The following is a 24333-nucleotide window of genomic DNA, read 5'->3' on the forward strand; positions in this document are numbered from 1 at the left end:
GAGAGTGTTTCCACTTACCAGTCCAAACACAAAAGCATAATCTTGCAGAGAAACTTGCGACACTTACCTGATCAGAAGTGGCAGCTAATTCATGAATACTTCTAGCGAGTTGTGAATATGAAACTGGCTGCAAAAGAAAACGTGTACGAAGATCAAACATGAATTATCAATATTATCTTCTGCACAAGACGAGTCTTGTATCGTATCAACTAAACTCCAGTTGATAACAACATAGAGCTTTCAAGTACATGTGAAAAAGCTATATTGTTGAACTCCAAACTAACTGATCCACGATGCACAACAAATTAACTATCAAACAACGCAAATTCAAAGCAGAGATGAAATCACGGTACCTTTCTCTTTTGCTTTTGCGGCATGATATTAGCCCTAACTGGATTTAAAGCAGCTTTGGCAGCAGAAATGGTATCGTTCTGGATCTGCATCAATGCAGCTCTCTTCGATTTCTTCTCTCCAGCGGGCTTACCCAACGCCGATGGCAGAGATGCTGCTGGCGTTGCCGCCGGTGATGCGGCCGCACTGGATGCCGAAGATGATGTCGGCGCCGGGGTTGGGTCCGCCGTTATCAGATCCATCAGCGTCGTTCCCGACGAGTCCTGAACAAAATCCAAAGTTGAAGAGTTCGAATTTCGAAGGAAAAGTAATATGAAGAAGTAAGCATGTTATGAGGAATTACCGCCATTCCTTGTTTGTGTTGTGATCGAACAATCAATCCCTTTTTCGCTCTGTTCTCTGTATCTGCTACTTCGTCGTCACCGAGGAGGAAGCCAACCGTGAAAATGGACGACTTCCGCAGTCGTTTTATTTCCTTTTTTAAAAATAAAAATAAAAAATTAATTTGCTTGGGGAAGGATAATGTGACTACCAAGTTGTGTTACTACAAAATGACTACCAATTAATCTCACCGTTAGATCGATTGTGTTGATCCAACGGTTATATTTATTTTCATCTTTGTATGGTCATGGTTTCCCAAATTTAATATTTTATATGTATTTCTACCTTTGTATGGTTATGATTTCTCATATTTAATACTTTCACTTTAAATATGGAAAATCATAATCATACAAAGATGGAAATAAATATAATCGTTGGATCAACATAATCGATCTAACAGTGAGATTAATTGGTAGTCACTTGGTAGTAACACAACTTGGTTGTCACAATATCTTTCCCCAATTTTCTTTGTGCATTTCTTTTTCTTTTTTGTTTTTACCCAAAGTGAAAACTTATCTACCCAAATGTGTTGTTTTGATAAAAGGAAATGTATATTTAATTTTACGATTTTATTAAGGGGCGTTTGGTTGAGGAGAAATTTTATGAATAATAGGGAAATGGTTGGAAAGTGGGATAAGTAGAAAAATATAAAAACAAGTTGTTTGGTTGGAAAAAATTTACCTGAAAAATAAGGTAACTTTCATGAAATCTATGTTTGGTTGTAGGTAATATATAGATGGAAAAATACAGTGGGTATTACAAAAATAACCCTGACTTTATAAATTTTTTAATGAACATAGAAGACACCCGTTGTCCTTTCCCAACGTCCTTGGTTCCTTGTTACTCTCTCTCTTTCTTTCTAGGTCTGAAAATGGCTCATGTACTGAGTAGAAGCATGGCCACTGCCTCTGTTGCCCCATTCACACTAACAAAACCCCAATACCACCTGAGAAGCGCTTTTCTGCCACCGCAACATGGTCTGATAAAGTGCTTCTCTTCTGCCACCGTCGGGTTGAAGTGGAAGCAGCACGCGAGAAGAAGCAGGCTCGTTGTGCGATGTGAAGCAACGGTTGCAGAGAAAGAAGGGGTACGCTGGTCTTTTTCGTAGTACAGTTAGTGAGCAGATGTGGAGGTATTCCACAATACCACCTTGCAAATGGGTTTCTATGGCCGGCTAAATCAGTACAAATACATAGGGAAGGAATGCCTTCAATCACAGTTATCTAGCTAAGTGAGGAAACCCAACACACCAAACGCTGCTTTCTTCCTTTCCCATTTGTGATTTATCTATCATTCTGTTCAGATTCCTTCAACCAAGGGGCTGTTTGGTTTTAGGATTTTGTTGAGAATGATAGATAAATGAGAAGTGGGAATAGAAGATCCCTATGTATGGTTGATGGTGGTTCCTCACTTAGCTACCTAAATATGAATCATAGGAAACGTATTTGCATATCTATTTAAACCTATATAGCCGGCCAAAGTTGCCCTTTTCGTACGTGGTTTTCTTGAAAGCTCCATATTTTCCCCACAGCATACAAACCCAAAGACGAGCGTACCCCTAATATTACAGCTTGGGTCAAGAACTCTACCACCTATCCTTCCTTCACAGCACGATGAAAGTTCCCATATTGCTCCACTTAGACAGGTTCTGCAATCATGGAGTGAAAGATCTAGTGTGCACTGAGCTAGACAATAAAGTGATTGATATCCAGACACAATTGCTTCCTTTGTTGCATATTTCTTGTGACCAATAGGAGCACGAGCTGCTTCATCTGCAGTTTCGTTCATGGTCAAAAACAATAAACGCATGAAGCTTTCAGGGTTTGAGACATTCTGTGTGTTAAACAGGTAAAAGTTAGGCGTTGTGGCAAGGGTGGAGAAGAAATAGGTGGGATTTGACAGCATTGTAAATGGGTAAAGTGGCACGCTACCGAAAAAAATATTTACAAACAGGGTTATTTTCGTAAAGTTACTTAATTTTCTCATTTATATTTTACCTATAACCAAACATAGATTTCATAAAAGTGACCTAATTTTTCCGGTAAATTTTTTTCCAATCAAACAACTTTTTTTTACATTTTCCTACCTATCTCACTTTCCAACCATTTTCCTATGTATAACATTTTTCTATTATTTATAAAATTTCTCCTCAACCAAACATCCCTAAGAGGCTTATTAATCTTATGTCAAAAGGAGACGACTTATTTCTATGACAAACTGAGAGTCATTGTTTACTGTTTGTAAAAAAAATATCTATAGGAGTAAAAGGACCCACGCCTTTATATTTGTGTATGAAAGGAAATATTTTTTTCAACAAGTACGAGAGGAAATATTTTTTTCAACAATATAAAAAAATATTTTTTTATTAATTATTTATCGTGTATAATTTTAAATTGAATACATTATTGATTACAAATCATAAAAAAATATAAATTATTAAGTAAGAGCTATTGATAATCAACAATTTACGTTAATCAATCTTAGAAAAATTAAGAAGGTTACACCTTTTTTATAGTTAATAAATAAATAAAAAATATTTAAAAAGTACATATATCTTATTCGGCAAAGCAATTACTGACGACCTATTTGGCAAATTAAGCCTAATTAGAAAAAAAAAATTGTCTATCTTTGTCTATTCCTTTCAATATCATTATTTTGCCTACTCTTATCAATATTGTTATATTACAATCTCATCAAACGATAGAGATTTACGATATAAAATAAACTTTTTTTCCCATTTTATCTCCCACGGTCTCTCACTCTTTCTTTCTCCTCCCTTTTCTCTTTCTTCAATGGCGCTTTAGCATAAAAATAAGGTGCAAGCTTTTTTCTCAATTCATCCAACCCAACCATTGTTACGAGCATTTAAATCAAAAATTGAAATGGGGTGTCAAGAATAAATAAACTCAGATGCCCTGTTTTATTAAACCAGTTAGGCCTGTTGTTGGACTTAACATAGAGAGGACAAAGATTATTTCCCAACTTCAAGGTGAAAAACAATATAAGAAGAAAGAGATAAGTTGATTTGTCTCAAATTTCAATAGCAAAGTAAAAATGTTGTGATAATCGTGGATTAATTTAAATGAAGGGTTATTCGTGGTTTTTGTTTTTTTGTAATTTTGTGGTTTCTGTCATGTTCAATTATATCATATTCAAGAAATTTTGAAAATTATACTCATCTAGCAGACTATCATGCCATTAATCATTGCATTGATTTAGATTCAAATATAAATTCAAGTTGTAAATTACGCAAATCGATAGAGAGAAAATGGGGGGAGAGAAAAAAAAGTGTGAGAGACAATGAGGACAAAGAAAGAGAAAATGAGTTTATTTTATTCTATGAATCTCTACCGTTGGATGAGATTGTAATCTAACGATGTTGAGAGAGATAGGCAAAGATAGAAAAAATAAAAGTAGGCAGAATAATATATCCTAAAAATGACAAAAAAAATAATTTAATGTTTTTTAATTAAAAAATTATAAATTTACAACTATTTTCAAAATAATTACGCATTTTTTGCATAATGTCGCCTCATTTGAGTGTCACATATCACGCCCAAAAAGGGCGTCACGCCCAAACCAGGCGTGACATGTGACGCCCAAATGGGGCGTCACCCACCAACCCTATAAAACTCCTCATTTTTTCATTTTTACCATTTCATACTCTCATTCTAACCTCTCTCTAACCAAGGTGTGCTCTTGACCATACGTGGAATTTTCCGTAGCGAAGCTCTGCTAACATAAGTAAGTTCTTAATATATGTTATGTGTACGTTTAAATTACAGTGCTGCATTACAAATATGTTAGAATTTATCGTATATTAGTGACTTAAGAATTTTGTACCATGCTATGAATGCTTTAATGACTTAGGAATTTTTTTGTTACGTAGCTATTATTATTATTTAATTATGTATTGGGTTTAGTGTATATTAGTGATTTAGAAAATAATGATAGTGACTTAGAAATTTTGTACCATGTTATGAATGTTGTAGTGACTTAAGAATTTTTTAGTGACTTAGGTATTATTATTATTATTATTATTTAATTATGAAATAATTAGTGACTTAGGTATTAGTATTATGTCATTACAAATTAATCAGTGTCTGAGGTGTTATTATTATTTCATTACAAATAAATTAGTGTCCTACGTATTAATATTATTTCATTACTTACAATTGTAGTAAATACGTAGGGTTTATGCTTAATAAGTTTGATAGTAAATTAGGGCTTTGCTTAATTAATTTGTAAATAAATTTTGCTGTTACGTGTGATTAATTTCAATGTTATTTTATACAGCTTTTTATCATGGGTAATTCATCATCATCTGGGGGTTCTGCATCCGATCACGAGGCAGAGCCTACCGATCCTACTATGTATATCATACCTGAGCCGTATAGATAGGAGGTCCTTTGGAAGAGAACACACAGTGCCCATATTTCACAGCGGGTGTGGAATACGAAAAATGTGCATCAGTTGAAGACCAAGCATGGCAAGGTACAGGGGGGCCACCTACCGGCGCTATTCCAGACGTGGTCGTCGACTAACTCACACCGACTGAATTTATACATGTTGCACGCATGCGACATATTCAGTATGCAATTTCCGACGTTGCAATTTATGTAGTTATGCAATACAATGACATAAAATGTGATAATTGTATAATTTATTTCACATTGATGCCCCATAGATTAGTGCTCTGGTTGAGAGGTGGAGAACAGAGACACATACTTTTCACATGACAAATGGTGAGATGACTATCACCTTGCAGGATGTGGCCGGCATATGCCCGAGCATGTTAAGAACCTTGGGATACACACCCCAAAAGCTAGCTCAAAGGGTGGGAGTGCCCAAGTCCTTATAAACTCCACATTAGTTGCTTATACAACCAATGTGAGACTATATATCTCAACACGCCCCCTCACACGATAGCCCATTGGGCTTGAAGAGTGGAAGATGTAACAGGCCCAGCCTACCTGTGCTAAAAAAGTCCACAAGAGAAAGTGGGGGGCGGCGAGGCTCTGATACCATGTAAAGAACCTTGGGATACACCGCCCCAAAAGCTAGCTCAAAGGGTGTGAGTGTCCAAAGCCTTTATAAACTCCACATTAGTTGCACATATAACCAATGTGAGACTGTATATCTCAACATACCTTCGTCCTTCAACATCATATGCACACGACCACTTTTCATTTGGGATGGCATCAATCCACTCAGCAACCTGAGGACTAGCTTCACATAATCTCGCAAGACCTCTTTCAAAGTCAACCATTGACGGAGTATAACCTACACATAAATCCATTATTGTACAGATGTAAGAGATGTAAGCCATAAACAATTAAATAAGTACAGTTCAGCCAAGTATACCTAAATTCTTTAATGTCCGCTTCAATCTGTCATTTCGAAACTTCTGATTGAAGTCGTTTGCAATGTGACGAATACAAAACACGTGATATGCATTTGGTGGCTGCCAATTACGGTTATTCTCCACAGCAGATATTATGTTACGATGTTGATCGGAGATGATGCATATGTTTGACATTTCCGTAACATGAGCACGGATATTAACAAGGAAATAGTCCCAGGCTTCCAAGGTTTCACCTTCAACGATGGCAAAAGCAATCGGTAAGCATTTTTCATTTCCATCTTGGGCTGTGGCCACCAACAATTTGCCTTTGTACTTCCCATATGAATGTGTGCCATCAATCTGTATGACTAGTTTGGCAAATTTGAACGCCTTACAACACTGTCTAAACGTCCAAAAGTTTTGATGAAACATTTTTTTCCAGGAACTAAGCCATGCTCCACATAATAATCATTTGTTTGAATATGATAAAAAGAATCTGGAGAAAAGCGAAGCATATATTCACACCACCTCGGGAAAAAAAACATACGATTCATCTAAATCACCGTACATAATTATAATCCCTTCCTGCTTTGCATACCATGCCTTTCTGTACGAAACTTTAAATCCATGTTTAAAGGTTATCTTTTCCTGAACCAATGCAATTGAGACTGATGGTTCTTCCCTTATCATCCCTGTCAATTAAGAGATTACATTCACATTACGTAGAACGCGTTTAATTACACAAACCACTTTAAGTCTTTAACAGTTGACATCTCATTAAGACAGAATATATACATAGAACGAGCTCTGCAATGATGTCAGCATCGAGCTGTTTATGACCCTGAGAAATGTGGTCATTCAAATAATTGTGATCCCCACTCCATCTGGTAATCTTCCAATTTTTACCAAACACTGGTTTTATCGCCCTAACGCGCCACAGGCAACCTTGATCATATGTGCAACATTTCATGCTTAACTTTGCAGGCGTGCTCTCAATTACAATTGCATTTTCAGTGCCATTTGATCCTCTCTTTTTTTGCAAATTCTTGGTTCACAAATAACTTGTCACCCAGTTGCCACGGACCTTGTATTGATCCCGATCCTGAAACCGAACCATCAGTGCATGATTCTTGTTCGCTCCGATAACTACAATCAATATGTATGTAATGCAAAATTCCTTCCCAAAAAGGAATAACAGCATTGTCCCCTGCATATAGTAATTAAAACATCTTAATACAAACATCCTAAATCAGATATATAATTATTCTATAAATTACCTTCATGATGATTTCCTAATTGTGCGGAGCCAACGTCATTAAGTTGCGGATTTGAGCGTCCACTGGTTCATGGTATACTGTGATTTCAGACGCGTCCATATCACCACCTTCATATCTTTCTGAAGCACTAGCATCCTCGACCAAAAGACATTCTTCCATTGCGATATTTTCATCATCATCGTTGTCGTTGTCGTCATGCATAACCCAAGTCGGATCATTTTCATCTCCCTCATAAATGTTACCAACTGGAGAAGCATGAGCGATAGAAGTTGATGCAAGACAGGGAGAATTTAAAGCAACTGACCTCACCAGTAATGGAACATCCTCTGATCCGGCAATGTCCACATACAACTCCAGAAAATCTTTCCTTGACTGGTTGAAAAATTATTCCATTATCATCTCCACGTCTTCGTTGTCAACCACTTACAAACTAATGTATTGTTCAGATTGCCATAACCTTGTGGTGATCTGAGTGATACATTGGTTACCTCGAAGACTTAACTTCTGACGAATTCTCTGATGCAGTTCGTCAATGGTTGCGTTGTGTTGGATACGTGTCGGCCTTTTTTCACCTTCAAACATGACACCTCCTCGACCTTCTACCTTCCTACCATTGTAATATAACACAAAGACAAACAGAATCAGAATGTGAACTCATTTTAAAATGGAATAACAAATAAAATAAAAGACTAAATTTAAGATAACAATTATGTATGTAAAATGTAAGAATTGATGGTAGAGAAGAGATGTGAAGAGTGCATAGAGTAGTAGGAGATTATATAATTTTTTAACTCATTCACGCCCAGGGGGCACACAGCTGCATGTGTCACGCCCCATTTAGGCGTGACCCATGTGGGTATCACACCTAAATGGGGCGTGACATGTGAAGCCCAATTTGGGTGTGACATTGTGTAGTAGATTCGAAATTATTTTGAAAACAATTGTAAATTTGTAATTTTTTAATTAAAAAGCATTAAATTAATTTTTTTTGCCCAAAAAAAAATAGGATTAAAAAAGAAAACTAATTCTTGATAAATAAATATCAACATTATTACTATAGAGCTCTTGATTCCAACTCGAAAAGGAGAATGCTTAGAACTTCAGAATGTTATTGATACTGTTAGATGGGATAACAAGATTCAGATTTTTTGTGCTATTTATTAGCAAATACTAGAACTTTAGTTATGCATGTCAGATTTTATATTGTTTAATATTTTTTTCACTTTTTTTTTTATCTTCAATAAGTCCAAAATGATATTATTTTAAGGTTGAAAAAAATATTTGTTATTTTTTTTTTGGTAAACTAAATATTTATTTTTTAAAAGGATATATTAGATAAAACAACATTGTTTTGGTGCATAATTAGTTATTTTTTATATTATTTATTTTTCATAAAATCAAGAAGAGAGAAAGTGAAGAAGAGAGAATATAAAAAATACTAAATATGCACCAAAATAATGTTGTTTCATTTAAAATGGCACAAAATTATATATTTTTTCGATATCTTTTAAAACGACAAATTTATTTTCTTTTATAATTTTTTTTCTCTAAACCTAAAATAACCTCCGTTTTCGGAGATAATTTTATCGTAGAGAAACATTAAACTTATTCTTATATATTGCTATTAAAATGGGTTATACTTAATGGGTTTGCATAATTTTTTTGATTGTTTTTTGATTTTTTATTCTTAAAACTCTTTTATAGAATAGTTATCACATGTTTTCATTATTACTATTTTGTTTTGAATATTAAAAGTTAAAACACTAAATAAAAACAACTCAGAACATTTCTCTAAAAACAAAAATAAAAAATCAAATGGTGGTAACTCAGTTGGTGCATGAGAGCTAAGCAGGTGGGGTGAGAGCATGTGTTCGAATCTTCCAAGTACCATCTTTAAGAGGGATTTAAAGCCTTAATCCTGGATCCGCCCCTAATCAGATTAGTTGCGAAACAATAAATCGATTGGAATATTTAAAAAAAATAGTTACAACTTTTAGAAATTTTTTTTATAAAATAAATCTTACCAAACAAAGTTTTTTATATTTTGTTCTGAAAAAAAAAACTGTTTTTGGAAACAATAATCAAACAGGCCTAAATTTTAACTGCGCTAATCTAAATCCAAAATCTATACTAACTTAATTTAAGCCAGGCCAACTTTTCTAACCCACCAAACGGTGCGTGGCCAACATTAACTAGCCCAGCATCAATAACAAGTTGGGCCATAATGCTGTTGCCCCAACCATTTAGCAATAGACTTGTTTAAAAGGCTTAGCTTTAAAGGCTTAGACCTAATTTCAATAACAAGTTGGGCCATAATGCGTGGCCACCAAACGGTGATGTCTATGAATGGATTAGCTTTAAAGGCTTAGACCTAATTTCGTTTAGATTTTGATATAATTGCTACTAAAATAATTGATTTGTATATGAGAAATAATATTTTAATAACTTGTTAAAAAGATATTTATATGCTAACAAAACAAAGTAAAATCACTTTTATTTTGGTACAATAGAAATAATCAATTATAATTACTGTTTTCTCAATGCAAATATCATATTATAAATTCAACCTCACTGATAAATATAACTGAGAAGGTATACCAATCATTTATTTATTTTTTCAAATGACTTTCACTGCCAATAAACATATACGTTTAAAGCTGTCCAAAATTTTAACCATACAAACTTTTAAAAATATGTTTCGTGGAATTTATTTGACACATTTAAGTAGCAGTAGAGGAAACTTCCAATTCAAAAATATTGAAAAGTAAACTTCCAATCTTTACAATATATGTTGTAAAAATTGAAAAGTAAACTTTCAATTCGAAGCTAACATTTATAAATAAATCAGGGTTTAGGGGGTATATTTAGGCAAAATTGCAATATATCAGCCTTCCAGTCTATAAATAAAGGGAAAACATTGTCTCATTTTATATGAGATAACTATCTCATGTTTCTCTCACATAAAAAGTTATGACATCATTTTTTTTCTTTTTTTAATGGATGGTGGGCTCCACCATATTATGTATCTATAGTAGGAGATACTTATCTCCTACAACATGAGAAAAATAGAACCCATAAATAAATCATGTTGCATCAAGACTAGCATCTATTGCTCTTAACATACAGTACTCTTTCGATAGATAATCGAATGTTAAAAAAATTCCATATCAAACTCGAAGTGCCATGCTATTATTACTTAATTTTCTTATTGTGAAGGCATAGTTTTTTTTTTCTTCAAATAAAAAACTCATTGGTGCCAAGCGTGAGGGAATGCTAAACATTTGGTAATTTCTCCTCCTGCTGTTCTTATCAAAACATTCCCCCAAAATCAATTTCAAAAACATCAAATATGATGCATACATATCTCATGATCAATCATAAACATAAAACGATTTAATAAATCAATTCAAAAATATTGCAATGTTTCTTGATTAATATTCAACCACAAAATTATAAATAATTCTTCAATCCACAATATCCTTCCATAACACTTTCTCAATATCATTAAATCAAAGTCAAATATTATAAAAGTTATTTTAATTAAATAAAATATAATATATCCTTAAAATTTACACTTTCCAAAATACTAAAATAATAACATAAAGCGTTTCAAATACTTAAACTCTAAAAAATAGACATATCATAAATTTTATAAAAATTATACAAATAATTCAGCAAAACAAATCGCATAACTCCGTTTTATGTCACCTTTTCCCTTAAAAATATTTGAGTATCAAACACTCCATCTTTTTATTTATGAAGGCATTGTATAATAAAACAACAAATTAAATTGAAAAAAATAAAATTAAAGTAATGATTGGAGAGTCCCCATAATTTATTCACAAATACCCTGCATCGATAAAATAAAACTCAGAAATAATGTCCAATCATAATGTTTCTTGACGTGGAGATGGGACATTGTTATTTTCAAATGTCAATTGTATTCTTTGCATAGTCGCGAGTCAACATTGCTTTCATATTACCACTATTTGGATGAAGCAGCCCCTGCCATCTACCTTGACCAATCCATAATCTAATGCAGAACTGTCACATGCAGTAGCACATGATGTTATAATATATGTGTTCTTGCCCATGTGACTCTGCACAAAATCCATGTAAACTATTATGTACAAATGATCTCCAGCCAAGATCAATACATTCTCAACGTTTGTGCGCGTGACATATATCCTCAAGTACCTATGAAATAAAGCGTGTAGTCCCAATGTACCCAAAAAACAAAAAACGTGTAGTCCCACTCTCCCATGATATCAAGTGGAAGCTTATAACACTTTTATCAAAATTTTGTTTAGATGTCAAGTTTAGATGGCTGACATTCCCCTTTCTATTTCATAACTTAGAGTTTGTTTTAAATATATACAATCTCAAATTCAGTCATTAGATATATATGGTGTCATGTGATGTGAGTTTGAGCTACGACATATTACGAATAAATGCCTTTAAAAATTATTTTCTCTATAAAAACATTAATTTACATGTTGTTTTGTTTCCTAAAAGAATGAATGAACCATTGATGCATCACCCTCGTTAGTGACTTGGTATAGTACAAGTTCACGACGTCGACCGATAGCACAATGCAAGGTTCAATAATAAGAATAAGCACTAATAACATGATCGGTTATGGCTTATATTTCAAAATATATAACGAAGGAGAAAAAAAGTTCACTAACTAATAAAGGGAACATATAGTAACCTGTATAGGAGAGATAAGGGTATTGCCATGCAGAAATTAAAAGGTAAAGTGTTAAGAGAGCTTGATGGATCCAGTAAGCACCCACAAAGCTAGTTAAGGAAACAAGCATGATACGGATGCTAAGGATCACAATGGTTCACCATAAGTTGTATGTACTTAATAGCTAATTAACTTGATGCTAGCGGCCAGATGCTAGAGGCAACAATGAGTATTGAGGCCAATGTGTGGCTATATATGAAGATCAACATTGTTGTGATGTTGTTGCTGACCCTCTCCAAATGGATTTTCTTTACTTTTGGAATCATAAAAATGAGTTTATATGAAATATATAGATGACTTTTAGAGAGAGATATGTTGGAGGTGTGGTTGCCTTTATTGACTTGTGAGGCAAAGCCCTCGTGAGAAAGATGGAAAAAATCTCATAGCTTTAGTATATATTAATCTAAACAAACTAAATGACGAAGTAACTAAAATATAATTAAATCATGTTGGTTTGTTATCAAACTACATGACTCTTCCAATGAAAACACTTTATCCCTCTTTCAAGAAGCATGGGGCTAAAAAAAGAGACATAAAAACATGAATCCATATGATTGGCACATATTTATTATCATTTTAATATGTTGAGTTGCCATGTGAATCACGACATTACAATTAGACCTTTAATTTTTATTTATTTATTTACTAATTGAATTGTCAACTTACAAATTTGTCAAAAAATTAAAACCAAATAATATTTTCAATCTATCTTTTAGAAATATCAATGCATAACACATTATTTAAGTTGACATGAAACATATTAACTTGCTTTACCATCTTAATTTGTCCAAGATAACCATAAAAAAAAAATCCATCTTTAATAAATTTGTATGGCATGAACTCAGACTTTTTTACCCTTTTACTCTTAATTAAATAAAAAATAATGATTTTATTTCTGTTCCAAAACTATACACATATCTGTCCCTATTTAATCGATTACATGATATATGTAATCGATCATCTGTCGAAAATTTATTTTATTCGACTAATTGCAACTCTTTCTTACTCAGTTTTGCATTCTCGGCTTCTCTCTGAAACAGAGCATGGCTTCTCTTGCATTCTTTTTTTTTTCATCCTCGTCTCGCTCTGTGCTTCATCAACCTCGGGTAAACATGTCTCTCATTCTTTCTCTCTCTTAAAAATCCAATATATTTTTTATTCTGAATTATGGCTCTATTGATTCATTTACATGACTTTTTTGATGGTTTTTTGCAAAACAGGTGAACTGAAAATGTTGTATATTAAGTGTGCGCCAGCAAGCAGGAGTTGCTATGACGAAAATATTCTTGGAATGGAGGAAAAATTGGCTATTCATTCAACATTTTAGAAGTATTAATGATGCCATAATACAACAAGACACAACCAAAACCAATGTTTAGATACTAAAATGGTTATGGATGTTATTATAAATATTGTATGTCTAGTGATGAAGATGAGCTTCAGCGTCGTAACTCAGCCTTGAAGATGCACTGTCGATGGATATGTGAAATGAATACTTGAGTGAGGAGGAAGATGTACTTTGGTGCGATAAGCACGAGCGAAGAGAATGAATATTCGACACTTAATCGATTAAGTAGTAGATTAAAATGAATTTTCAAAAGTTAATCGATTAAATATACATGTAATCAATTAAACAGGGATAAATCAGTGTATAGTTTTGGAACGGGGCAAAGTGATTATTTTTTATTTAATCAAGAGCAAAATGGTCAAATAGCTTGTATGAACTCGCATAAAAGTTATATTATTTTGTAAAATATTAGAAGATATACAACAAAATTTGAGTACAATAATTCATTGATGTTTCATTATGCACTATTTCGTGGCGGAGCCACATTAGGGCATGATGGTATCTTGGTCCCGAATAATTTTTGAAAATTATTCATGTTTAAATAACCATAATTAATTTATAAGCTGATTTTTAAAAATTAATTACGATTGCTATACTGACTCGGCCACTTTGTATATATATTCATGCAAGGGTTACAAATATACAAGCTTAATTACTATCTTGTATGGAAAGCTATGAGATTGATTTTTTCGGATATCTCTCACATATACCACTATGCCAAAACCATGTGGTAGTCATAATATTATTGTTAATATATTGAATATTACATACTATTATATAAATTTAGTTTAAATGATTGAATCAACGGCTACCTATTGAACTAGTGATTTAATATCTCAACCGAATTAATAATTGATCCAAATATAACAATTTTGATGAAGAGAAATTGAATAAGAAAATACATAAATTAAAACTACGGTGATACAAAATTGTGTTGGAATCACACAACACACAAATAAAAAACAGTAGAGAAAAAATGAAGAAGAGTGGACACTATGAATTAATCTTGGTTCATCAAATGTAGACTATGTCCAACTTGTCTATAATATATTCTCTTTATCGACACTATTTATAAGTTACTCAGTTTATATGAAGAATATAAATATGATTTAGAAACCTTAACAACAATTATTTATTGGCTCAATCTCAAACAATTAAAGAAAAAAATACAACAGATCAAAGCATGCGCGAAATATGAGCCATATCGAACAATTGTGATTGAAAAAAAATACTTGAATAAAAAGTGTTACTTTATAAAACACAAGAATCTCTTAGTGAAGAAGCTCAAAGTTCGTGAGTTAGCCTAATTTTTTTAGACACAACTATAAACTATGTCAGAGTTAAATATTTCCTCAAAACATTAATTTCATCCATTGTGTCTTTATTATTGTAATTGTTAAATGAGTTTTATTAATTTTATATTAAAAAAGATAAGATATCTCATGTAATAGAGATAAATTTGTGGGTTCATCACTTGAAAAAATAAAAAAATAAAAGAAAAAAAAATGTGGCACAGTTATCGAAGGATGGGTAAGAGAAAAAATTTATTTCATGTAACATAAGAATAGTTTTTTCCTGATTAAATCTATGTAATTTTTATAAAGAGAGTTATTAGACTTAGGGGGCGTTTGGTACATGGTTTTTTTTCCGGATTCCCGGGAAATTAATTTTTTTAAAATTTTTAATTTTCAGATATTATCATAAACTAAATGTAAAAATTATATTTTTGAAAATTGAAATTTCTGGATAAAAAAAAATTTCTCCTCTACCGAATGCTCCTTATAATATTTTGTGTGCGCTTATACTAACAAAAGTATAGTATGAAACATTGCTCACATTGGTTAGATTTTTTACACCCAATAATTTTTGACAAATGAATTTTTTCTCATTTTAAATTTCAAATTCTACCGTTTTGGTCAGGCCCTTTTTTAAGGCGTTTCTTTTGATAAATCCAACAAAAACCGCAGATATAAGAAAAAATGTATATTAAAATAAAAAAAATATGTAAAGTAATTCTGTAAAAGCTGGGTCCACCTCGAGAGTGTGCACTTATATAACATATTTCTTTCAGAGACATTTACCACACATTTAATTTATCAATAAATGTATATGTTTTTTATATATTCAGCATTTATTTTCTGTTTCTCAAAAATTTAAATAAAATTAGATATCAATATCTTACTAGAATTAGAGAAAACCCCATTGAAAATTTTCTTATCATTCATTAATAAAATCTTCACATCAATTGACGGAGTTTGAATTCAGGATGTAAACCAAATGCCAACTGTACCCACCTCTAGGCTATATTCAGCATTTAATTTTAGCTTTCATGGTAAAAAGAAAGAGTACAAATTAGCGATGACGATGGCGATGGCCCAGGGTAGGTTCTGGAAAAAAAAAAAAAAAAAAGTCAAAAAAAACGTAAGAACGCATAGCAGAGTGGAACTGCCCGTAGTGTATACTAGCTCGAGCATGCCGTGAAGAGTGCTTAAAATATGGGAGAGAAATATTAAAAAAAGAATATAAAAGAAGTGAAGAAAAAACAAGCAATGAAGACTTTTTAGAATGTTAGAAGTCGAAGAAGAAAAAGACTAGGCATAATAAAAGAAAATATATAAAGGGAAATAGAAGTATAATGTTGTAGGAAAATATTTAGGTAATGTTATAGAGATAGAGATGGTAGGACCCACACTTGTTTATTTTTTTGATTTTTGAAAACAAGCGTGGGTCCCACCATCTCTATCTCTATAACATTACCTAAACATTTTCCTACAACATTATACTTCTTTTTCCCATAAAGGGAAATAGAAGTATAATGTTGTAGGAAAATATTTAGGTAATGTTATAGAGATAGAGATGGTAGGACCCACACTTGTTTATTTTTTTGATTTTTGAAAACAAGCGTGGGTCCCACCATCTCTATCTCTATAACATTACCTAAACATTTTCCTACAACATTATACTTCTTTTTCCCATAAATATATATATATTTTCTTAAAAAACTAAAAAGAAAGTCATCCGTTTCATTTTTCTCTGCTATTTCTCTGGTCTCTCGGGCTTCCAATCTTGTCCATTTTTCCATTTCGTTTTTCTCTCTTCGACTACTCTATCACCAGAACTCGCATAGGTTTAAGCCAAGCCCTCTTCGTTGAGGTACGTGTCGCACCGTCTCTTACTAATCTTTTGGTTCTGGAGTTTTCGGATTTTAGGGTTCTTTTGGGGTTTTCACTGTTTCTCACCCTTTTTCTGTAAGATCAGTGAGGAGTTCGTCCATATACGGTCTGGATTTGTTTAATAAGCTGATTTGAGGGCTTTGATTATTTTGGATATATATCTATTTTTTTTTTATTTTTTTTAATTCTGGAGTTCGTTTGTATCTTGTGGGTGTTTTTTGCTCTTTCTCCTTGTTATTTTGACAATTTCTCTTTGAATTTCGCTTGCTTTTGTATATGATATATGATGAATTTGTAGCTAGTGGAACTTATGGTCTCTTAGCAGGGATTTTTTTTTTTTTTGTTCTTTTGAAAAGTGATTATGTTCCAGAGAAGTCTTATTCTGCGTTGATTTGCACAAGGATATGCCCCTAAATCTAATCTTTGATGGTTTATTATTCCAAGTTATTTTTATAGAGCGTTATGTTTATTTTACTGTTTTTCCTTTTTCTTTTCAACAGCTTGCGTCATATGCATTTGATTCCCAGTTTTGAATTAAATGATGACGTGGGATACTACTAGGGTTTTTAATTTGGTGATGTTAACTAGATCGGCTCTTCTTTTGTCATAAATCCCGGGATTGTAAAAGGTGGGGGTGGGTGGGTTGCCTTTGTTGCTGTAATTGAAAGTTATTTATTACAATGAGAAAAACTTCTGTGGTTTTATTTTGGTACTAGGGTTTTTCCCAGGAGGTTTAATTTACAATTTCTGATGCTGAAGAAATAACAAGACTTGGAGGCTTTGCTCTTCTGTGTGAAAAATGTTGGACGGTGGCTCAAAGTTCCCTGGAATAATAGACCTCAACAAACACAATAACTACTATGATTTTTCTCAAGGCTTTTACCATAAGCTTGGGGAGGGTACCAATATGTCAATTGACAGCATTGGGAGCTTGCAAACAAGTAATGGTGGAGGCTCTGTTGCGATGTCCATTGATAATAGCAGTGTTGGGTCCAATGATTCCCATACTCGCATGTTGGACCACCAAGGGCTGCGGAGGCGTGCCAATGATAACTACTCTGTGGCACATAGTGTCAATCGTCGGGGAAGAGTTACACATGCTTTGAGTGATGATGCTTTAGCTCAAGCTCTAATGGACAACAGTTCTCCGACTGAGGGGCTTCGCAATTTTGATGATTGGACAATTGATTTAAGGAAACTTAATATGGGTGAGGCTTTTGCTCAAGGAGCTTTTGGGAAACTCTATAGGGGTACTTACAATGGTGAAGATGTTGCTATCAAGATCTTGGAGAGGCCTGAAAATGATCCAGCAAAGGCTCAGTTGATGGAACAGCAATTTCAGCAGGAGGTCACAATGCTGGCTACGCTAAAGCATCCCAACATAGTTCGTTTCATTGGTGCGTGCCGTAAGCCAATGGTATGGTGCATTGTAACTGAGTATGCCAAAGGCGGTTCAGTTCGACAGTTTTTAATGAAGCGTCAAAACCGATCAGTCCCCCTCAAATTGGCTGTCAAACAAGCTCTGGATGTTGCACGGGGGATGGAATATGTTCATGGCCTTGGGTTCATCCACAGGGACTTGAAATCTGACAATCTTTTGATTTTTGGTGACAAATCAATTAAAATTGCCGACTTTGGAGTTGCTCGGATTGAGGTGCAAACTGAAGGAATGACACCTGAAACTGGAACATACCGTTGGATGGCTCCGTAAGATTATTTACTGTTCTTTTTTCTTTTGATATTAAATTTGATATGCATTCTGGCTTCATGTTTCTGAAATTTTGTTTTTGGAACAAAAGTAGATATTTATTGAAGGAAAGATTGCTAAAATTTAAGTGCTGCTAAAAAACAATTGATCCTTTTTTTCTAGGGATCAATTTCTTGTTTTCTTTATTCATAATTAGTTGTTTGTGATCCTGAACGGAAATGGAAAATACTGCTGAAACAGGAATTGTGCTATTTTGTTATTAGTTGTATATTCTTGGTGTCCAATTTGTTGTTTTCATCTAGCCTTGCTTATTGGCGGAGCAGGTTAATCTTGTTTTTTTTTTTTTTTTTTTTTAGTTTTAGCTTAATATTTGTTCTAGAATATAATTGTGACAAATTTCTTTTAATCACATTCTCACACTGTATTCTCATCATTATCTTTTGTGTATCAAGAAGTGGAGGAAATCTCCTTCTGTCTCTTTTGTTTTGACTCAACGGGTAAGGGAATGTCTGCACTGCATTGGACTAACAGAAAAGATAATTGTGGCCAAGTATTTAAAGTGCAGCTTGGGCCTATCATTTGTTTAGAAGCAATTTCTGGTGATAATGCCAGTTTCGAGAAGTTGCCATTAATGGAAGTTACCGTGGGCGTTTGCAGTTTAAAAATGCTGATCCTGTTTTCGGATCCTAGATATTATTTATGGGAAAAATGTTTATCCTTTTAAATGACACAACTTATATTCTTTAACTCTCTTAAAGAGGTGAGACCCACACCTTTATTTTTTTTTGTTAACTCTCTCTCCTCCTTTATTTATCTCTTTCTCTCTCTTAAAATGACACAACTTTACATCCTTTAAAATGACACACACTTTTCCCATTATTTATATTCTTTTTAGACTGTTTTGTTTTTCTTTTGACTGTACTCAGTCATGGTTGAGGGCTGACAAGTTCTTTTTAATGATGATGCCTTCAATATTTTTCGCATCTAATTTCTGTTTTGCTTTCGTGCTCCCCAGCCTACCCCATTCCTTGCTTGGAAAATGATATATTTATTTTGCATCCACACTGCATGAACAATTAAACATGTGGTCTGAACTTAGAAAGTTTGGCTGGAATAATTTGCAAATCTCATGCGAGAAAAGTTTTCTTTGCGTGTGTTCTCACTTCTCGGTAACTTGATATATTTGTGTAGATGTGTTACTCTCTGCTGGCAAGCAGCTAAATCCTATCATGTGTTAAAACCTATTGCTCATTCATCATACAAATCCATTGTACATATGTATTTGTTCCAATAAAAAATTAATTACTAGTCCATGTCAATCAGAAGTTGGGCAAGTCAAACTGAGCGTGAGAGTGTGATAGGTGCCAGTCAGGAAGGAAACAAAACAGATAAAAAAAAAAAAACACGAACCAGCTACTCTGGCCGAGCCCCCCCCCCTCCCCCCCCCTCCTCTCTTCTCAAGCACCTCACAGCAACCCACACACTACTATTCACCAAATTCTTTCTTACTCCTATTCTTCCCTACTCTACTCTTTATTATTTTTCCTGACAAAATTCTGTTATTCCTACTACTCTACGTGGCACCCTAAGGCTCCACTACGTCTCCTGCTCTTCCACTACGCCTGTGCCTAATGTTTTAAACACCACACTCCACTGATAATAAGGGTTTATCAGAGTGAAATGAATTAAAAGAGCTTTGGCTTCAGAAGTGACATTTTCTTTTGCCATAGCTTGGTTTTGAGTAGGTAACCTTGTTGTGGCTTTGGGGTAAGTCACTAAGCTTGGGTAATGAAGTTAAGTTGTTTATGGCACTTGTTGGTATTTACTAGGGGCAATTGTGGCAGAATGGGTTTTGTTTCTTGTATTTGGCTTTAGATGCTCAAAACAGCTGTATGTTTAGGTCTTTTATGTGTTTGTTATTTGAATATTAGAATGATATTGTTATGGCCCTAGATTCTCAAAAGGTAAGAATTGTGGTGTTGGGTTTGGGAAGAAGGAAAGAAAGGGAAAATAAGAGAAAATAGTCGTATTATTGATGCATGACCAATGAACGAATACAAGAGTAAATCCTCTTACAAGGGAATTCTCCTTCGCACTGGGTAAAGCCTCAGTTCTACAACAAAATATCAAAAAGTATCTATCAATAGGGGTTAACCTCCCTTATATATACACTGTATGGGTTTCCCTCGTAACTCTCTAATGGCATAATAACTGCCTTATTAATTGCTACCACTTACCCTGGGCTGCTACTAACTGCCCTCAACAGAACTAACCACTATCTAAGGTATATTTCACCCTGCGGTAATATACTTGCCAAGCTGTAAGTTGCCCCCTATTCCTAATACGGGTCATAACAGATATGGCAAGTCAAACTTGAAATAAGGTAGACAGGATGGGGTAAGATGAAGATAACTTTCATCTTCACGTGTGTTTCCTTCAAGGTAAGGATAGATTGGAGTTAAAGAAATATACCATCATGCTTTCTCTCCTGTGACCCATTTTTGGGTGATCTGGCTGTTGGCCTATATTGTCCCTTTAAACAATTTGTGCTTCAACCCTACATTAACTAAGCATATTTGATAGGGTGAAAATGTGAAGTTCTTTAGATTTTGAGTTGGAGGTTACTAATAAATAAGGGGGTAAATTCCTACTGCTTTACCATTATTATCACCATTTCATACGATCTCAAAGATAATAAATTTTGTAATATTAGCTGTGAAATTAGATTTTTTTGTTTTAATTGCATTATCTTTTTAATCTTACCAATATATTGACATGCTTCTTGAAAAATCTTCCGAGTTGAATGCATATTTACTCAAGGATTGCTTTATAGCCAAATGAAAGAAAGTAGTAAAGTTTTGATAACGTGTTGATTAGCTCTCTCTTTCCTTGGTTAAAGGAGAAAATATTAATTAAAGGAATCTATTTGTTGGCTGTTAAAGATAAATCCTTTTTGCTCTTTATTCTTTTTCGGTTTGCTAATTGCTGTCTAACAGACCTGATTAACGTAATTTTACTCGGTGCATCTATCTGTGATGCGATTGTTGTGTACAGACCTTTAAGATTGCTGCCCTGTGACCTGGTGATCACGAGATCTAGTCACGGAAAAATTCTCTCCAATTATAGGCATATGGCTGTATACATCTAACCCTCTCCAGACGTCATAGTGGTGGAAGCTTGATGCATTGGCAGCCTGTTTTAATATATAGCAACCTGCATAATCATGCCTTGAGCTGTAGCTTTGGAGTTTACAGTCTACAATATCATAGTAGTGTTATGAAATATGAAAACCCTTTGTTTGATTATGGGCATATCCTATGACATGTCTGCATTTTCACATGCATATCTTGTTGTAGATACTATCTTGTCTTGACTGATAACAGTTATTGCATGATGAGGTGAAATGTTTGGGTTCTGTCTACATTGGGTGTGTAATTTGCCGTGTTGTAATTTTTTGACCACTTTTTTGTTTTCTGGTTTGAAATAGGTTCGAGTAATTGTTTTTTGGTTTGGACCTTTGTGCTTTAAGATAAGTTTGATATTGATTACATGCACGTTATATGTACCGGTAATATTTAATGCACGGCTCTTAGAGTGTTAGCTTGATTTGTGCCATTATACTGTTTGATTAGTTACTTTAACTGTATTATGCAATATGATTTTGTCTTGTTACAGAAATGGTAACATAGTATCTATATGGAGGATTCTGAACGGTTAAGATTATGGTTTCTTGTGGCTGACTCCAAATACTTAGAATTAAGGCTTGTGTTTATTGTTGTTATTCTTTAGGTGTTTTGACATTACATATATTCTATGCAAAACAAAAAGGGAAACATGCTTGTAGTTATAGACAAGGATGTTGAACCACAGTTGATTTTGTCGCCATGTGACCCAAAGGTCAGAGGTTGGATTCATGTAGTTCATCTTTTGTAATTGCTAAGAAAGATTAGTCACTATAGACCATTCTGGACCCTACAGAGAGTGGGAAGTTTATAGGACCAGGTTGCCCTATTATAATGAAAAGAGAGAAGCAATAGAAAAACAACTAAGGGAGAGGATGAAAATAGCGGAAAATAAGATTGGGATGGTAAAAGAAATTTTATTATTGTGATAAGAAATTTTAAGACCACATGGTTTTGGTAATTATTTTCTGCTCTATCTTGTTTATTGGGATTCACTATTTAGTTTCTTCTTGTGGTGAGTGAGGTATGTCATAGCAACCATGGTGCTTGTAGCAGAAAACTAGAGCGTTGATGAGTTGCAATAATATTGAAACTTTTTCTGGAAATCATGTGGAAGGAACTGGAATCTTTTTCATTTTGGGACATTCTTTTCTAATAACTTTGTTAACTTTCCAGTGAATCTTGGGTATACCCACAGGGCTTGCAGGAGTGAGAAGTAAAGTGTTTTAATGACCTGCTTTATATGCTATTCTATGGTGTCTTTTTTGGTTGGGAGGCAAATGCTTGAATTTTTATGGGAAAACTTTAACCCTTAGATTTGCTTTGAGATTACATTATTTTGATCGATTCTCCTATGCTGTTCAAAGGTCAATATTTATGAAGATTTCATTGTCGGACATTCAGAGGAATTGGAATGTTCTGTAGCTTTAATTCTTTCTTGCTTCTTTTTTTTTGGGGGGGTGGGGGGATGATATCTTTACCATATTCATTCCTTGTTTTTCTTATTTCATTGTAATACTATTGTTCTTCTATTGAATGAAATATGCTGTTAGCTGTCTAGAACTAGCTAGTACTCGATAAGTGTATTAAGGAGATTTATGCAATTAATTTAGAACCTATTATTAGAAAATATATGGGCAGCTCCATTCCTCAATTGTGTAAGATATTAATCTAATCATGTCAGCATCAGAGATATTATTTTTTATTGTTCATGATTTATTGTTTATTTTTGGCTAATATGAACCAACTTTTTTGAAGTGCTGAAATGCATAATTGGTTTTAACTGTTTTAATTTTTATTAAAATATTATTTTGATGTGATATTTAAATATGTTATTTACTGATCTGCTGCAGGGAGATGATCCAGCATAGGCCTTACACACAAAAAGTGGATGTATATAGCTTTGGAATTGTTCTTTGGGAACTCATCACTGGTATGCTTCCGTTTCAGAACATGACAGCAGTGCAGGCAGCATTTGCAGTTGTCAACAAAAATGTTCGCCCAATCATACCGAATGATTGCCTACCTGTTCTCCGTGATATCATGACAAGATGCTGGGATCCCAATCCTGATGTTAGGCCACCATTTGCTGAAATTGTAGGAATGCTTGAGAATGCGGAGACTGAGATCTTGACAACAGTTCGGAAGGCCCGGTTTAGGTGTTGCATCACTCAACCAATGACTGCTGACTGATCCTGGGAAAGCAAATGAAAAAAGGAAGTCATAAAAACATAGACTGGAAAATTTGGGGGGAAGATAAGACTCCGGTAGTGAAGGGAGACTATATAATAGCTTTGTGTTTTTGTGTGTTTTATTTCTTTCTTCTGAAGATAAAAAATGAAAATCTTATCTGGAGACTTTTTGCTTATTCGGTTTCTGTTTACTGGATGTCTGTTCTGACTTAGTAAAGAGGATATCGTGTATGTAATACATGCATGCATTAGCATTATATTTATGTATAGCTTCTGAAAGCAAGATGGAATGAGATCATGGACGATAACTTTTGCCGTTTATGTGCGTTTGCACCGCATGTACCCTGGGGACGGACATACTCCTGGGTCGGATCAATATAGGGCATAAATTCAGCCACTAAGAAATTTCTCAAGGTTATCCAGTTTTGACCTTCAATTAATAAAAGAAAAGTCGTACCTGTATGGTAATATTAGGAAAAAAGGTGGTAATTGATTCATTATAAGGTTTGGTAAATTCGGCAACAGAAGCATCATAATATTTTGGATTCTTTTTCCTCTGCAGGTGGATCTCATTAGTGTATCACTTCAAGATGTTCCACTATTGGTATCAATCTATACACGTCCTTA

The 24333-nt window shown here is 33.9% G+C and overlaps 3 protein-coding genes across 4 annotated transcripts in view; 1 reads left to right on the forward strand and 2 right to left on the reverse strand.

The window, feature by feature from the left end:
• Positions 1–802, reverse strand: part of LOC133293078 (uncharacterized) — a 33212-nt gene extending 32410 nt beyond the window's left edge. Inside the window, exons 1-3 of the mRNA XM_061491601.1 lie at positions 695–802; positions 354–614; positions 68–127 (exon numbers count right to left, since the gene is read on the reverse strand). Of these exons, the coding sequence (XP_061347585.1) occupies positions 68–127; positions 354–614; positions 695–700 (327 nt within the window). The 5' untranslated portion in view covers positions 701–802. The remainder of the gene's footprint in view (positions 1–67; positions 128–353; positions 615–694) is intronic.
• A 4995-nt stretch (positions 803–5797) lies between these two features.
• Positions 5798–11468, reverse strand: LOC133293144 (uncharacterized). The gene is made up of 7 exons (XM_061491682.1): positions 11370–11468; positions 7432–7725; positions 7139–7283; positions 6872–7021; positions 6624–6768; positions 6097–6479; positions 5798–6015 (listed from the first exon to the last, which is right to left on the reverse strand). Exons 1-7 carry the CDS (start codon positions 11466–11468, stop codon positions 5798–5800), a joined length of 1434 nt encoding a protein of 477 aa, XP_061347666.1.
• Positions 11469–16467: 4999 nt separating this feature from the next.
• Positions 16468–24024, forward strand: LOC133293086 (serine/threonine-protein kinase STY13-like). Of its 2 annotated transcripts, none has more exons than XM_061491614.1 (3): positions 16468–16604; positions 17341–18331; positions 23368–24024. In XM_061491614.1, the coding sequence occupies exons 2-3, from the start codon at positions 17424–17426 to the stop codon at positions 23705–23707; spliced, it is 1248 nt and encodes a 415-aa protein (XP_061347598.1). In that variant the 5' UTR covers positions 16468–16604; positions 17341–17423; the 3' UTR covers positions 23708–24024. The 2 variants fall into 2 exon arrangements, with proteins under 2 accessions (XP_061347598.1, XP_061347599.1); XM_061491615.1 differs by having other exon boundaries at positions 16476–16604; positions 17384–18331.
• The last annotated feature ends 309 nt before the right edge of the window (positions 24025–24333 follow it).

Source organism: Gastrolobium bilobum, unplaced genomic scaffold, assembly GCF_033153095.1.
Source record: "Gastrolobium bilobum isolate Gb01-03AN ecotype WA unplaced genomic scaffold, APGP_CSIRO_Gbil_v1 utg16185, whole genome shotgun sequence".
Classification (NCBI taxonomy): Eukaryota; Viridiplantae; Streptophyta; class Magnoliopsida; order Fabales; family Fabaceae; genus Gastrolobium; species Gastrolobium bilobum.

Coding starts and splice junctions, on each gene's coding strand:
- LOC133293144 (XM_061491682.1), bottom strand. CDS start 11,468: ATGGATTTTGTGCAGAGTCACATGGGCAAGAACACATATATTATAACA. Junction 7,284..7,431: donor TGGACGCGTCTGAAATCACA/GTATACCATGAA, acceptor TACTATATGCAG/GGGACAATGCTGTTATTCCT. Junction 7,022..7,138: donor CCGTGGCAACTGGGTGACAA/GTTATTTGTGAA, acceptor CATATGATCAAG/GTTGCCTGTGGCGCGTTAGG.
- LOC133293086 (XM_061491614.1), top strand. CDS start 17,424: ATGTTGGACGGTGGCTCAAAGTTCCCTGGAATAATAGACCTCAACAAA. Junction 18,332..23,367: donor ACATACCGTTGGATGGCTCC/GTAAGATTATTT, acceptor GATCTGCTGCAG/GGAGATGATCCAGCATAGGC.